General features: G+C 40.7%; 1 protein-coding gene across 1 annotated transcript in view; it reads left to right on the top strand.

Annotated features, from left to right (window-relative positions):
* The first annotated feature begins 143 nt into the window (after positions 1 to 143).
* SGK1 (serum/glucocorticoid regulated kinase 1) overlaps positions 144 to 17,073 on the top strand; it is a 71,419-nt gene continuing 54,489 nt past the window's right edge. The window contains exon 1 of the mRNA XM_032101783.1: positions 144 to 667. Coding sequence (XP_031957674.1) covers positions 599 to 667 — 69 coding nt within the window. The 5' untranslated portion in view covers positions 144 to 598. The remainder of the gene's footprint in view (positions 668 to 17,073) is intronic.

The raw sequence follows: 17,073 nt of genomic DNA, 5'->3' as shown, positions 1-17,073 counted from the left end.
GCATCTCTCCCTCTCTCTCTCTCTCTCTCCTTCCTCCCCCTTCCCCTCCCTCTCTCCCTCCCTCCCTCTCTGTCTCTCTCTCCCTCTCTCTCTCTCTATGCTGTTGCTGAACTGCAGCTCCCACTGAAATTTGCACAATCAAAACCAGATCTCATCTCAAACAGCAGTGAATCACACCACCTGAAGAAGAATAGCAAATTGAGCACGGTATCCTCTATCCTTATACAGCATGTGGTACCAGTAGCACTCAGGATGGATGGACCTGGGTTTATGTGAGACCCACTTAGCCTGAGGTCTTCTGCCTGTGATCTGGAAGCTGTCACGGAATTTTACAGGAGTATATATATTTAGGGGATGTTTTTAAGAAGCTAATAGAGAGCTGCATCTGAAAGCTGGAAAAGGCTGCTGCTGCTGCTGCTGCTGCTGCTGCTGCTGCTGCAGTAGCTGGTGCAGCAGGATGAACGTGTAAAGGACAGCTGTGCCAGTGAGCCTCCTGTCCTGCTCTGTCTTCATTAACTGAAAGGATACAGAAGAAAACACTAAGCAAGTGCCACACTGGCACACTGGATCTATCACTGTGTACCCTTCACTGTGGAAAATGGTCAACAAAGACATGAATGGATTTCCAGTCAAGAAGTGCTCAGCCTTTCAGTTTTTTAAAAAGAGGGTAAGATTTTCCTTTAATTCTTTCTTTCTTCCTTTCTTTCTTTTTCTTCTATTATTGCTGCATTTGTTACTCAGCCAGAGCAGGCAGAAAGTCATTGAAGAAGGAAGGGGCACTGGTCTCCTACTGTAGCGAGTCCATGGCACGGGCAGTTCTACTGAACACCAAGGGCAGTGGCAGCGTAGGTGAAGAGGAGCTGGGCAGGGGGATGGGGCTGGGGGCCCGAAAGGCATTGTGTCAGCACTCTTTGCTGTGGAATGTGTGCCTCTATCGCAGCTGACCCCAGGGCTTGACGCAATACAGCCAGCTATTCAGGCTGGGATAAGGCTCTCCAAAGCAGAGTGCAGGGATGTTGCAGCTTGTCTCTGACACGCTCCTCCACACCACCTACAGTTATGACTCCCTCCACACCTTCCATTCACTTTCCTGAAGTGTGGCATTACCCACATCCATTCATCATCTCACAAAGTAGGAAAAAAACTAGAACAAAAAAGCATTTGTGAGCTCAGGAAAATACTTCACAGCTTGTAATTTGCCTGTAATCATAATTAATGCAGGAGAAAAGAGTAAGACTGAGCTACACCTGGATTTGATTTTCTTTTCTATCCTTTAACTTAGATATATTAGGATTTAGAAAACATTTGCTATGTATTTTATTGGATGTTTTCCTCAAGGAAATGCAAGTGTAACTCTCTCATCACTTTAGTTATGTCCTTTCTGTTTCTTTGACTCTTTTATAGTGACAATACTGCACACTGTTTATTTAACTTGAGCAACAAAGTCATTTCCATGTGGCAGCAGGACAGGTATTCTGAGTAAGTCTGGGTAGACCCAGACAGGAGGAGCAAAGCATCAGAAAGAGATTGTTAGCAGGGACTACACTATGGAAAGGATTTCCTGAGTGATTAAAATGACAACCCTCTTTTTAAACAGACTGGAGTAGGAGCAGATAAGCTGCTCCATTCACTCATTAGTTCATTCATTCATTCATCCCCATTCATTCTCTCTCTCTCCATTATGGCAAGAATATGGCCAGTCCATTTAACCCTTCAGGCCAAGAAAATGAAACCTACACCAGTAACTAATTTGCAAGCTGGGGTCAAACCCTTTTGGGCATGAAGATACCACATTTAAGGGCAGATGTGGAAAATACTGGCAGGAAAATACTCAGAGGAAAAAAGTGCAGTGTGAGCCAACATTTGTTGCTTCCAAGGTGGTTTGTAGAAGTCTCAGACTGATAACACAAACAGCATGCAAATTCAGCCCATAAAAATGGTTCTCATCCCAAGATGCTTCTCATTTAAGTACACTACTGCTGTAGTAGTATGTCTGATAGTGAGCTTTCCAGCAAGGGTTTATCTGGTTTTTTTTAAACTGCTTGAAGGTTTTAATATAATTGTATTTTTAAAGAGGAAAGTAACTGGCATGCAATTCCTGTATAAGGTTCCTGTATTGGCAACTGTCTTCTATCTCTGTTTAGAGCCACTGACAAGTTACCACTGGAAACCTCTACCTAATTTTGTTCTAGAAGAAGGGAGAATTTTGATCTGTGGTTTTGGTTTTTTTTTCAGAGCTATACTGATAATCAGTGAATTTTCAGTTGAAAGCAATTGTTAATTGTACTCACATTTGAAGAAACTGGCATACTGATACAGTCCTGGACAGTGGATCGGGACAAATAGCTGTCTTTGGTTTCTGAAGGTTTTAATTTTAACAGATGTTGCCTTTTTACTATTTTGATGAATATAGATGAAATCACTAAAACCAATTTAGAGACAAAAAGAAGGGAATTCTCTCCCTATACGTTTAGGTCAATAGATATATGTTTTCATTGATGTTTCTCTTACCCCTCTTACCCTCCTCACAGGAAATCCCTATTGTCCAATGTCACTGCTTGAAACACACAAAACCAAAAAAAGCTACATGTTCATAACGTGTTGCTGGCTCCCAGCAATATATCTTGCATCTGCTGGACTGGTGACATGCTGCATGTTAACTACTGGCAGAACAGGGAGAGATGGTTCAAGAGTTGATTTGGTCCCCTGCCAGTGATCTGTACTCTCTGACTGAACAGCCACCAGAATCCTGCGTGTACAGAAGCATACTTGCAAGGTCTGAGTGTAGTGTGTGGTAGAGTGGTTTGTCAGGTTGCAGTCCCACAGCACCAGTGCTCCATAACCAGTGGATGCATCCCACATCCAGAGTGAGGGGCAGGTCTTGCACTGCAGAGCCCGGCAGTCCTGGCTGCTGGGTGACGTATTGCTGTCCCTCCTTACTGGCAGATGCCTGAAACCCAGAGAAGGAGATTTGTTATCTGGGTACTGCGTAGGCTTCTCCCAGATCACCAGCAGGGTCTATGATGAAACAAAGGATGGGGCTCCGATCTCTCCAGTTTGAAATCACTGTGTCTGTCTCCTCAAAATCTCACATTTCAAGTAGAGGTGCTTTCCAAGTCTAATTCTAGAAAATCCAAATCAATATAGATTAAAACACACTAATTTTTGGGAAATTCTACTATTTTTTCAACTCTGTTAGATTTTTTTTGGAAGAAGGTGCCAGACATATCTTCATTGTTGTCATTTTCCATTGAGACTTATGCTTTCATTAAATTGCAATCCTGTTTGTTGCTGTGTCCGAGTGCAGAAAGGACTGGCAGAGCTCTGTGGATTTAGACTAGGCTGAAAGTGCATTCAAACATTGACTTGAATTTGAGGAACAGATTTTTTTTAAGCCTGGCTTATTCTCTGATGACAAAGTACTGACTCTCTGGGATGCTGCCAGCTGTGTCAGATGATTCAGGGTATGGACTAATCATGTCCAGAGGTCAGAGAACAGGAAGGAAAGGCTGAAATTAAGGGCAGCACACTTAATTAAAATAAAAGGGGAAATAGAAACTTTTTTTTTTGCAGAAAAGCCTGTAGCACTCCCTTTTGATGGGGTTGGAACAACAAAATAGGGGGACTTCATCCACTTAAAATGGGTGCAGCTTGGAAGAAAACCAATGGACTTACAATGCCTTTTTTTCATTGCAAGAGATGTAACAAGTAATTGTGCCTAGAATCAGAAGTTTTAATAGTTAAATATTGGATTTTAAGTAAAGATGGCACAAGTCTAAAAAGAGGACGGGAGAGAAGAAGATAGGTCATATATAGATATAAGGGGGAAATCTGAAGTTAATCCAATGAAGATAAATTATAAACACCATTGTTCAAATAATATTGGGTCATGGCATAAAAGGATTACCTTCTGACAAGGCTGGGAGGTTAAAAGACATTGTTGTCTAAAGGCACATAATTACCTTCTTTTTTACTGCCATCCTTTTCCCTGTCCACTGACATTGCATACTGGATACTGATATAAACAGCCCATTAAACAGCTTTGGCTATAAATGGCTGAGAAATCCCTCTTTTTCATATACTAGCAGCAATTTGACTTTCCCAAAGTTAAATAAAAATGTTTTGCTAATTGGCAGAAGTCACATCCCTCTGTTTTGAGGGGCTTGCAGGTCTCATTCTTCAGAGCTGGGCAGGATTACTCACGCAGCAGGACCCTGCCACTTCAAAAGATCACTGAATGTGGTAAACCTACAAATACGCTATTCCTCTTTGGCCAACAGGATATCCCGGGGCAGAGTGGCTTTTCATTTTCACCTACTGCCATCCCTGCCAGGTGTTTTTTGGCACGTGGCTGTTTGTGGTATTTGCACTGCCTCTTCTGTTGCATTGGCCTACCTTATAAAGATTTGGATAGTATTTTACAATATATGACCTTCTTCATATCAAAGTAACATGCCATGTCATATATCACAATGCCAACCAACATGGTTAAACCAGGATGAATGATCATGAACTGTCCCTGCCACTTAAACACTGTACTCATTATGGTAACCTCAGTGAATATGGAAATTCATTATCCTCTTAGGTCTGGACCCAGACCAAATACAAATTTATTCACAATGTGAAGAAGATAAATGACTGATAAATGGGAAAAGAAATAGCTGTTTTCCATAAAAGGAAAAAAAAGAAACAGGGCATGTCTTAGGGAGGAAGTTTATTTCAGGGATTAAGGATTTGCTAGTCTGAAACCTGATAAGGGAAAGAATATCCATAATCCTTTTTCACTGAGAAAATCTACATTAATTAGGAATTTAGGTCAAGCTAGAGTGAACACATAGGAAGGAAGAGAAAATAGCAACCTTTGTTTCTACGCAGTTTTTTTAAATAAGTAGTTTGTGGAAGCCATGCCCTTCTCCTTTCTAGGTTGATATTTTATGGCACTACATACCGGCAGCTTTCTCCATACACAAGCTGAAGACACTAACTCATAAACATCATCATGCATGAAGATGACAGCTCAGGCTGCATTAGGGCTCAAGGCAATACATGGCTGAGGAGACTGCAGAACTACCTGAATACCATTTTTAGGACTACAGTAATTTAGTGATACAGAAAGCCCTTGAATGTAGTACTTCCAGCTGACTTCCTACAGATTATGCTCCCTCTGGTAGATTGTGCTGTGGGAAGACTGCTCTCTGCTCTGCCACTTTTACAAGTCTAGAAATTCATTTCAGGGCTAGAGTTACCTTTTATTTAGGGTAATTGGGAGCTTACTTAGAAGAAAATGAGAGACAAAGCTGACTGTACCTGAGGAAATTCTCAGATTTATATGGGATGACTGATTATAATGCTACTTTTCTTAGCTGCTTGGGCCAATGTCACAAAAGTACATAAATTTTAAAGCTGATTTCCAGAGACAAGGATCTTGGTTGACTGCAAACAAGGCAGAGACTTGCTTCAGCAGAGACTTTTTTCCCATATCCCTTGTTCTGTGCAGAGAGGTGCTGAGAATCTGTGGCTCTTCTTAGCATCAGCCAAAGTTGTAAGCACTCAGCCTTGCCCACCACAGCCCCAAATGCCTTCATCAGTCTATAATCTGAGCATTGCAGGCCACAACTGCCACGGGGCTTTAAGGTAATTGAGATGAAGGTGGCCTTATATCTCTGTCAGTCTTCAAACCTGCTACAGATGCTCATTGAGCTGACCAGTAATTTTCTCATGTTCTATCAACTGTTTCCTGAAAAAGCCTATTAAATAAACACATGGGATGAAATATGAGAATGGGTCAGAAACAGTGTAAGGCCCCAGTACTGGTTTTCCGTATAAAAATCTGTTTTGTTCTGTCTTCCCATTAAACCAAGATGAGTTTTGGGTTGGGATCAGTGCTAATATTTTGGTTTTCAGCTAGCATACAGGAAAAAATTTATGAGACAAAACTGGCAACACCTAGACAAGAAAGTATCTGAGTCCCTTGTTCAAAACTGAAATATGAAAATGTTGTTAACACTAAAGTATAAAAGCTTGGAATAAAATAAATAAAAGGAAAAAGAAATAGGGAAGGATAGAGGAATGACATCAGAATGAAAGAAAAGGAAAGAAAGAAAAAATATCAAAACAGAGGAAAGTCTTCTTATTTCTTTTTCCTTTCTCCCTCCTCTAACCTCTTTCTTTCTCTTTCATAAAAAATGTAATACTAGAAAGCACATCCACACTCTTTAAGCTTAAGCTTGATCTTCTTTCCTAAACACGTCTTGTAATTCCTACCACAAATACGTCAAGCTAATGCTTGAAATTGCCCAGTTCTCTTCCAGTTTTGGAAAAATCACTCTGCTTGAAAATTCAGAAATCCTCCTCTCGTTTTCAGCCTAGTTTTACACATGACCAATTTATTCCCATGTGCTCTTCTACTAACACAAAGCAACAACTTATACTGCTCTTGTCCTTCCCTCATATATACCACTGGAGTATTTACAGAGAGCAGTCATTTCTCCTTTCAGCTGTATTTGTCTAAGCTAAACAAGACAACTTCCTTTAGTCTCTTCCTTTGGGATAGACTTTCCATTGCCCAGTAACTCTAGCAGAGGGACAGCTATCATATATGCTGGCCAAGAGATCTCTTCGGGGTTACTGAAACATCCATACTGTCCTCTTTCAAAGTTCTTTCTCATGGAATCTGCTACACACTTCTAACCTCCATCCCACTCTTCTCCTGCCACTCTCGTCCTCTTTTGCTAAGCAGATCTATGTGTCACTGGCAAATTTTCTGAGCACAAACCTAGGTTCTGTATCAAACCCATCTCCAGTAGTAATGTTCCTCTTGACAATACACTTTTAGCTTGTTCCTTTATCTCATGATTATTTTTGTAAGACTATTCTTATTCTCCATTTTAACTTATTTCCCCTGTGTTATCACTGTGTTACTGAGTTACCAAAGAACATATGGATTGGATTATCTGCATTTGCTTCATCAAAGGAAGATATCAGGCAAGCCTGGCATACTTGTAAATGCATGTTGCATGTTTATCTCGTTTTCTACTGAACTCTTTAAAATTTGCTCTCCCTTCAGATGTGTCTTTTACATAGTTCCGTAAGGTTTTTTCTTCTATGCTGCACATCAGTGTCCTGGAAAACTCAGGGCACAGAATTCATCTAAGGATTTACTTTTTATCTCACCTCACTCTGACAAATGGACTTCTTTAACTTTTTTTTAATTTCAGATTCTGACTGGATTTTTCCAGACACACTCACAGCTCTTCTACCACTTTCAGGTCCTCATTATCCACCATCACTAAAATCAAATAGTAGTGGGGGGAGGTTCCTTTGAGAGCCTGCTCTGGCTCATTCCTTTCAAGATCAGATTAGATATTGCTTGAGTCTGAAGAGTGCTTTGGTCTGCCTTCATTACATGCCTTCAGAGATGAGCATGGCTTCTGTTTGGGGAAGGGCCAGCTGTGAGATCTCCCAGTCTTCTGCCAAGTGCATATTAACTGTTTTAAATGCCACAGAGTCTGAAGTCAAATTCTTAGAGCAATTCTAACCCTGACACAATCATATGCTATCATAGCTCAGCAGCCTCAGTATCATTTACCCTTAGTCTAAACATCCAAATTGTCTGAAAAACGTTGTGATGCAAGAAAATGTCAGCAGGAAGAGCACCACAGAGGGTTTTGGACACCCTTAGCTGTGTGGTAAGAGGTGACGCAAACTGAGATACTAAGAAAGCAGGCAGTTGTGTCTGCTGAAAAATCAATGTGATTCCTCTGCCAAATGGGGAGATTGATAAATAGAATCTGCAGGGGCTGGGAAGGACTAAGAGTTTGGAGCAACTCTGTGTATATGTTACCCTATCTGCTAATTAAAGACCTGGATTTGATGAGGGTTGAAAGCTCAGGGGAGGTCAAGGGTTGTGTCCATAGAGAAAGGAATCAGAGAATTGAAAGCAAGGAGAAAGCTTATATCTTTCTAACAAATTGGCTGATGGAAGGAGGAGAAAACAGAAGGACAGGAACCATCTCTACAGAAAACCATGTAAATGGAGATGCTAAAGCCGTGGAAAACCAAGCAAGACCTAAATACACAAAAGAGTGCTGCAAAATCAAATCAATAACGCAGTATGTTTTTTTTTCTAAAGAGCATGTTATCACAAAATAATTGCCAGTGGTTGTTATTTACAACAGTCGCTTTTATAGCAAGACGATTAAATATAGGGAGTAAGAAAACAATAGCTCCAAAGGCAATAAATCTTAATGTTTATTGAAGACTCTGCACTGAGAGATTTCCAGATCAGCTCACAAGCAATTAACCAAGACTCAAAATGCCCTTACAAGGTAGAATAATCATACCCATTTCACAGATAAGTGCACCAAGAGAAAATAGGTAACTCAGTCAGTCAGACAAATTCATATAGAAGACAAACATTATTCTTTCTTTCCTGACCCTTACTTTAAGTTTCCACCACTAAAATAAAAATTTCCATTTCTTGAAAGAGCAGCAGCAAACATCTGCTAGGGTTTGTATGGCTGAAATTTATGCAGGCATTTTAAGCAGCTTAACAACACCAGGACCAAAATAATTTTCTTTCAAGTGGTCAGAAATGTTTAATACAGTCTTGCTGACATGGCAGTGGCATCACAAGATGCTAGATACTGTGTTAAGTTGAAAAGCTAATATTTCCAGTCTACTCAGCTCATTAAAAAATTGCAAAAGAAAAAACCATGACAAATTGGGATTCTGCCTGCCCTGCAAAGTCAAGAGTGCCAAGGGGCATGTTTGTATTAGAAGTGTCTTCCAGCATGACCAAGCGTGTTCCTGTACTGTGGCGCATCAGGAAATGGCTGAAGAGGTGACAGCCTGAGACTGGAGCCTGCTGTGCTCCATAACCCAGTGCTTATTTCACTGCTTTTGTGTCTCCCACAAGCAAACCCCAATAATCAAATTTCTGCATAACATCAGGAGCACAGATAGCGAGCCGTGCACGGGGTGGGGACAGCCTCTTTTTGCTGGAGATATGGACAGACTCTGGTTTGGTGTACCAGCAACAGCAAACCATTTAATGTCCCAACTCCAGTGAAGGAGGAGCTGTATATACAGTCAGATGCTGCAGCTCAGTAGTCAAGGGGCCACTTTTACAGATGCCAACAACCAGTCTGCTTGTGCTCTTCAGGGTCACAAATATTTGTACACTGTGCAAACCGTCCCGTGGACGTTCAGTTGTCTTCTGAAAAGGTCCAGAGGACTACATGTGCTAAAAATCTCTGTTGTCAGGCAGTACACATTAGGGCTTTTCTCAAAACAGTCAATGTTCAAAAGGAGGAAGGGGAACCCTGCGTCCACTGCCAGCTGATTACAGATGTGATATGGGGATGGAACATGGCCCTGGGGTTCCCATTCTGGAAAGGCTCCATTCTCACCTACCCACAGCAGCACTCTTTCAACATCTCTGTGGGCTGGGACCTTTTCAGGAGGTATTTTTAAGGAGCTACCTTGCACCAGTACTGGGTGCTAAAGGAGTACGCAGGAAAACAAACTCATTGCTACTCAGACTCCTGTGTAACATTTGACCCTGGGAAGCTACCTCAGCTATCATAAGAGACATCATTTGGCCAGCTGTCTAGATTGCAAGCTCTTCCAAATTGAGAAAAAGAGACTGACAACACCTAAATAATTCAGGTTCAAATCTCAGTTGAGACTTCATGGGCACAAATAAGATAGTGAAAATCGCTGGGTACTCTTGCCATCAAAATTATTTTATATGACTGACTGGGAAAGAGTTGGGAAAGAGATCTTTAATTTTATTTTATGCTCTGTTTTTATTAGATATTTGTCTTGCTTCAGTCAGTTCCTATGTATGCTTTTTACTGGGGCTGTTAAAAGTTTTCAAGTGTGTAGCAGAAATAAGTGAAAAAGGTTATTAAGTCAAATACTTGAACTGCAGGTTAACGATAAAAATTTAGATGTATTGAAAAAAATTTTACCCAAGAATAGGTCTGTAAAATGGCTTGAAATTCTTTCCATGTTAATTAATTAAGATCAGTGAAAAAAATACACGGTTCTTTCAGTACCTTTAGTTTTCGAAAAGGATCCCTGCCTTACTCTAATGAAAGACTGTTAAGCTTTAATAGCCTAAACTGTAGGTAGGTTGGAATTTGAATAATGATAATTTATTTCTTACTTTAAAATTAATTACATTTTGAAGCACATTGACATTGTTTGACACAGTCTGATTCATGCAAAACTTTGGATCCCGTGTTCCTCAAGGGTTAATTTAAAGGAGGGCTCCTTGCAAGGACAGGAGTTGTAACAACAACTTTTCTGCTTGGAGTGTTGGAATAAACCTCTATGCTATGGGAGCAAAGTCACTGTGGGAATCCTCTGTGTAAAACCTTTATGACTGTTAGGCTGTGATACAAAGAACAACTGTAAGAAAACTCATGTGATGAGAAGATAATGGAAGGTAATGTTGGAGGAGGACAGGCTGTGATACACAAAGCAAAGCAACCTTTAGCTCAGTATTGTGACCTTTTCTTCTCAAGCCAACAGACTGGAGGTGTGATTAAAACCAAATCTGCTGTGCCTCCAAGTTTTGTGTTCAGTTTGCATCCTGGCTCCATGTCATCATCTCTCCTGCTCCACAGACACCCTGTCCCCTTATACAGCAATATGACTGACTTCAGGCTGATTTCTTCTTCATCTCAGAAACTGGTAGACAAAGTTAATTAATAACCAAGCCTTTTTATTTAGGACTACTAGTCAGGGATGGTCTTGAACTCTCAAAAAAAAAGATACACATGAATGCTGCTTGATGCTTAGCAGCACTGTAGATAGGCATCCTAAAGATGCAGCCTTCACCTCGAGGTATTTTTAACACCACCAAGACCTTTAGAGAGTTGGAGAGGCAAGAAACAACACAGTCATCAGAAGGGGATTTAGAGTCTCTCTTCATTATCTTGGCCCTGACACTTCTGTTTTAGCTCCTGCATTTCAGTTTGACAATGTCTCCCCAGTGCAGGAGTTATGATGCACATGGTGGAGATGGGAGATGTATATTTTTGATAAGGAGATTGTGAGATTTGTTTCACCCTGTCAGAAGCATTCACTAGTGTCCATTCTTTCCTAAGCCTATGGTATCCATGCATGCACCTTTCACCAGCTCCCTGTGAGAGGAACAGGTCTCATTTCAGATTCAAAAGTTCCCTTATTTTTTATGTCTCTTCTTTTGTGCTGCACTTTTTTTCTTTTTTTTGGTACAGTTGTAAGAGAGCAAAGGTGACTGCTCCAGGATATCTTGCTTGGACTAAATAAATTATTTCCTTCTCTACTTAAGATTAATTAAGAAATGTTGAAGGGAAAAAAGGTCAGAGCTGCTCTGAGATTGTTCATTCCATTCCCCAATTATTCCGTATATACTAAGCCTGAAAGAGCTGTAATTAGATATGAGACAAGCCTGGTGAGGTTCTCTTTCTGTGCAGTTCCAAGAACACTGGCAGTCCTCCAGAAGTCAAATATATAAATAAATCATCCTCTTTTCACCAAATTTCTTCTGTTTACCATACTTGTCTCTTTTTTCTCTTCAAGGGCTAACCTACCTGGACCTTTCCCATATAGTAACCTGTGTACTGAATAGGCCCATACAGAGATGAAGAGAGAGATTGCTGCTTCTCCATTGCAAGCTGCTAGAGAGTTCAGCCTAGCAGTGTGCTTTATGAAGCTCTTGGAGTAACTTGTATGAGTCTTGGAAAACCCCAGCAGCTTCTGCACCCAAGTATCTTTGCAGATGTGTGTTTATATGGGATCCAGACAACCACTCTGGGTTTCATACCAGTGTAGGTATGCCACCTAAAAATTAGTTCCCTTGGCCTAGCAGGTGAATCAAAAGCAGGTGTGCCACATGCCCAGATGCTCTGCCAGTGAGAGAAATGATTCACAGGGATGGAAAGGAGCTGAGATTGGTGCATTTGCTGCTTTTCCAAATGTTGCCTTTAGTGAAGAAGTTACTGGCCAAGTGCACAATGTTAGGCCATCATCTGATTTCCCTTATTTCATGGGCACATTACTAGGAAAACTATTCAGTGCATTTAGAAACCTATCTGTCTCAGGTATTTTCTCCTTCTCCTTGCCTTCTTCATTTTCTGTTTGCTTTAAGCAAAGTGGTACCTCTTTCTCCATTTCACTTATTCTCTGACACAGTAACTTATATTGGTGACTAGAGGTCCTGTAAAAGGATTTACACACCAAATTGAAACCATGTAAATCATCCTACCTGCAGGGTATTTTTAACATTTTCTCTGATGTCATAATTATTGTTTAACCTGTTTGGCATTGAACCCTCAAAAAATGTTGGCATCCTCAGAGAAAAAAAGTGTTAGTTTTCAGTAGCTTTTGCCTGAAATAACTTCAGAATATTTTTTTTTTTGCAAGAGTTAAGCAAAAGAAAATCCACACATAACCAAGCATATGGAATAAGAGACTCAAAACAAGCTGCCTCAATCACAGTCTTCCCAAAACCAACAACCTACACATGTGGAAGACTCCAACCCACAAGCTGATAAGTCAGCATTGGTGACTTACACTTTAACTCATGTTTCTAAAACAAAGATCTTTATTGCCATCATCTTGTAAATAAAGTGAAGACCACAAGGAATAAAAGTGCTGGGTAATATGTTTCTTGTGTGAGTGTGCCCCTGGAAAAATACTAAGCTAAGAAAGGAAATAATGTAAGCAGCAGAAAGAAAGCCTCCCTTGTTTCATACTTCTTGAGTGTGTCTGGTTTGCATCTGTTACTACATTTTTCACTTAAGAACACTTATTTCTTTAATATATATGAATGACTGGTTTTGACTAGCAGTTTGAAAATGTGGCTTTACTCTGATTAACTGTACTTTTTGTCTGTACTTAGCTCTTTTAAAAACCGTATTTCTCAAGCTATTTTAAAGCATGAGCAAAAACACCACATGGAACAATTTATTGAAATGCCAGGCAGGTTTGACAGGTGCAGGAGAAATTGCTTAGTTTCACAAATTGAAACAGCTGCAGTTTTATAGGTGATGAAATTGCAATGGGATGGGGTTTCACATTTGTTGTTCATCTTGTGTTTGCTGTTTTGTTTTTGAAGCATTGAGTCACTTCCCCCTCTCCAAGGAGGACTCCTAAGACCTATTTCCCAAGTGGAGGAGGCATCTAGTCACCACAGAGTGAGAGGAAGCTTGGTAAAATTCAAACAGATTTCAGAGTAGATTGAAATGTAACTAGAAAATAATGGTTTTCTCCTCATGGGACTACAAATAAATGTTGCTTGCAGCTTTTGGAGTGGGAAATGCTATAAACATTTGGTCCACCTTTCAGATCGCCTAAGATTTCATTACATATCTCTAAAGAATATCATGCACAGAAAATTTCAAATCATTAACCAACAAATGTTAACCTCATAAGAGTCTCTTGTATCAAGGAGGTTTACTTTCACTCTGTGCAATTGCTAGACAAAGATTTATTTTCAAATTATTCAAGACCATATGTTCTCCTATAGTGACAGAGTATGTATCAAGTGGTCTGCTTTCCATAAGTTCATTTCTATCATCCTAGGGGGAAAACAATCAGTGATGAAAATCAGTGAATGATCTTAAAAAACATTGGTCACATTTGACAATGAATTAATTTGTCAAAACACTTGAACTATAAATCCTTCTCCTAGCTTAAATCCCTGCTGATGACGGCGTTTTAAGTCATAAGTTCTTGCATGGTTCAGAATAAAAGAATATTTTAGATCCTGATGGAAATTTATTGGTGTCTTGCACACTGCATCTCAGCTGGGATGCCATTTAGAAATGGCTGATTTGAGTGATGGGAATTTTCTGTTTCTTCTCAAACATTATTCTTAGCAAAGGCAAACTGGCCACTAGAAAAAGTTAAGAAAAGAAATGGTGGACATTTTCCTGAAATATATGCCTTTGAGCAAACAAGTTGCCTGGGACTTTGAGCAACTTGGTCAAGTTGAAGGTGCCCATGGCAGAGGGTTGAGAACTAGAGGATCTTTAAGGTTCTTTCCATCCCAACCCTATTTTATGATTCTATTATTCTATGTCTCCTTTGACTTGGAACAGAAAAGCAAAGGCACTTGCCGTGTCTGTGTTACCCAGTCTGATAGGTAACAGGAGCACCCCAGAGAGTTCAAGTGGGGCTTCTGACCAAGGCTGTGGCAGCCTCCCCCATGGCACTGCTGTGCCACACTACACATGGGCCTGCACGGGCTGCTGAAGTCCCTGCTGCCAGGTCCCAGCCCAGCCTTGCCTGGCAAAGGAGATGATCTGTAAAAAACTACTGTCATCTTTCACCAGGAGCCCCTCCGGGAATATTGCAGCTTTCTAAGATATATGGTCTGTCTCACAGCTCTGTGAAGGTTTTGGCATGTCTCTCCTGCAGGGCCAGAAGGACCAAGCATCCTAAATCATCTCCCCCCAGTGGTCCTGGTTGCTTTGAAGACTGACAAAAAATTAGGATGCTGTGCAAAGTTATATAACAAATTAGAAGGGTCACCTTCTGCCAAATCAAAAGGAGATTAGTGAAGTGCAGTATTAGGCTCAAATTCGAAATAGGAAAGTTATTAATTTCAGGCCACACAAAGTATACTTCCGTGCTCTGGCAGTGTGAAGCTTTTGAATAGCTAAGGATGACTATTGAATGGGACTTGGTGCTGTAACCAGTCATCCATAGTGTTCTGCCACTGCAGTCATTATTCTTGCTCTGCAGTTAAACTTTATAATACTGGGCTATTTCAGCCCAGTTTACTGAAGGATGCAAAATAACTGTTGCATCAAGAAACTGAGATGGAGAAAAAGTACACTGAGGTATCTTTGTTTTGTCTGGACTTTTTTTCATTCACCTACCTTTGCTGCCCATTCACATCCAAACATGAATTCCCTGGCTCTTGTGTCTGGATCAGATGCTCACAGTATCCTGCAGACTGATTTGAGGCTTTGACTAATAGCTGTGGGATGTGGTGTTTATCAGACCAGGAGTTAAAATAAACGTTGCCTAGGTTTACTGACAATTGGCTTTGCTCACATAAAACAGAGAATAGAGAAGAGAAGGTATGAGCGAGCAGCCTCGGACTATTCGCATAGGATTTGGGGTTGTATTGTTCCTGTTGTTTTTATTTGATCTAGATGAAAAGCACTTTTAACTTGGTAGCCTGGAAAGATTAGACTTGCACATACACAATAAGCCCCATTTTGTTTTGTTTTCCTCTTTGACATAATACGCAGAGGGTGTTTATACACCAGAATGGACAATGAATCTATTGTCTCATCTCGTGTAGTAACAAGTGCCATCAGTGCTTGCAATCGATCCAAGAGCTCTTACCTGATTCCAACACATCAGTTATTTATTTATTCACAGAGAAAAGAATCCCATGACGCTAACAATTGTTATCATGGACAACATGGGAGGAAGCAAGAGAGGAAAATCCTAAGTGGTACCTATTCAGTTGTTTAGATTTTTTTGGTGCTACATTACAAACAAATCAGTATGAGGGCAGAGCAAAAGTTAATTTAGTTATCAATGTGAGATGTGGGTTTTACAGACTTTCTCCTGCACTGCTGGAGCTGGCAAGGGATTTCCCATTTGCTGGAACAGGAAAATCAGCCAGGTAGTTTTCTTTGTGCTCATTAACACTAGTTATTTGCAATACTGGTGTGCCTAAATTTTCTGCTGCTCTTCATGTCTTGACTTACATGGTTTACAGCTTTTCCAGCAGGAGTATTTTAAACCTATATTTAGAGGATTCCAGATTCCTTCAGTCGTTTTGGTCTCCAACACCTTTGGGATTAGTGCTTGAACGCAGTCACATGTTGACATATTTTTTTAAGGACTTTGCTGACTTTCTTCTGTGGCCTGGAGACATGTCATTCACACTTAAGATCATAAAAATCTGCCTTATTTACTTGATGTGTTAACATTGCAAGTGATGACAACAACAAGTACTGAAAAGTTTGCTATGCTTTCCCTTCGGTAGATCTGACTTCTGTCAGATGCTGTATATTCATTCCCCTGTCTTGCAATACCAAAGTGTGTTGGGGCTCCTCTGCAGAACACTCTAATTCCCTGCACTTCTCCACCCCGAGCTGTGGCCAATTTGTCCTTCGCCAGATCTTTCTCACGTGCAGGTAACCTTTCTCCTGGCACATTTGGAGGACTAAGCTCTCTATGAATCCAGGCCATGCACACCCAGGCTCGGGCAGGAACAATGTGCTCTGCTATTTGGCCTCGGTCTGCTTTTCAGCGAGCAGCTTCTCGGCTTTGCAGGGAAAGCAGCAAATGATGACTATGCAGCGAGTTGCCCTTCACTTTCCCTTTTAAAATAAAATGTGATTATTAATCAACAAAGTGATATGTCTCGGGGATCTGCAGGGAAAAAAATAGCTCGAGGTGATTTGGCAAACTGATTCTTTTGCGGTGCCGCATTTCCCGTGGGACATGACAAATTAAACGTCAGAGCCAGCTAGAGAGTAGTGCTATATCTCAGTCGGGGCATTAATCAGCCTGCCTTTCGTTTACCACTTTCCACTTAAGTAGATGACTCTATACAGTTTGAACAATGGAGCTTTTCATTCCCTAATCTCCCTAATTGTAATTTAAATAGCTTTCCTGACAGTCGCCCTCAAGACTGCAGGGGAGATGATTCCAAGAGCTCCGTGTCCACCTCGGGTTTACATAATGGATGAAAATTCAAATCCCTGTCTAGGGTGCAATTAGATAACGTCAGGAAAAGGAAAGAAGGGGTCGGATGAACTGCAATCGGAGAAGGAGAAATGTACATTTGATATCACAGGAAGGCAGAACTAAAACACGGGCACACACACTGACCTAGATCACAGTCGAGGCATGTGGTGTTGGCCGGTAGGGAAAGGAATATGCTGAGACTTTGTAATGCAACATGTAGAGTAAAGGAGCTGACTAAAAGACAGAATAATCATAACTGATGCAAACAAATTTTCATGAAGAATGGACATTTCAGTACAGAAAAGTTCAAGGGCACAGAGTGGTTTATTCCCACTTCCCACAAAAATATGAAAAAAAGCC

The sequence above is a fragment of the Corvus moneduloides genome, chromosome 3, assembly GCF_009650955.1.
Source record: "Corvus moneduloides isolate bCorMon1 chromosome 3, bCorMon1.pri, whole genome shotgun sequence".
In the NCBI taxonomy this organism is placed as follows: Eukaryota; Metazoa; Chordata; class Aves; order Passeriformes; family Corvidae; genus Corvus; species Corvus moneduloides.
The sequence above is the reverse complement of the archived record's forward strand: the minus strand, read 5'-3'. Positions and strand labels throughout refer to the sequence as shown.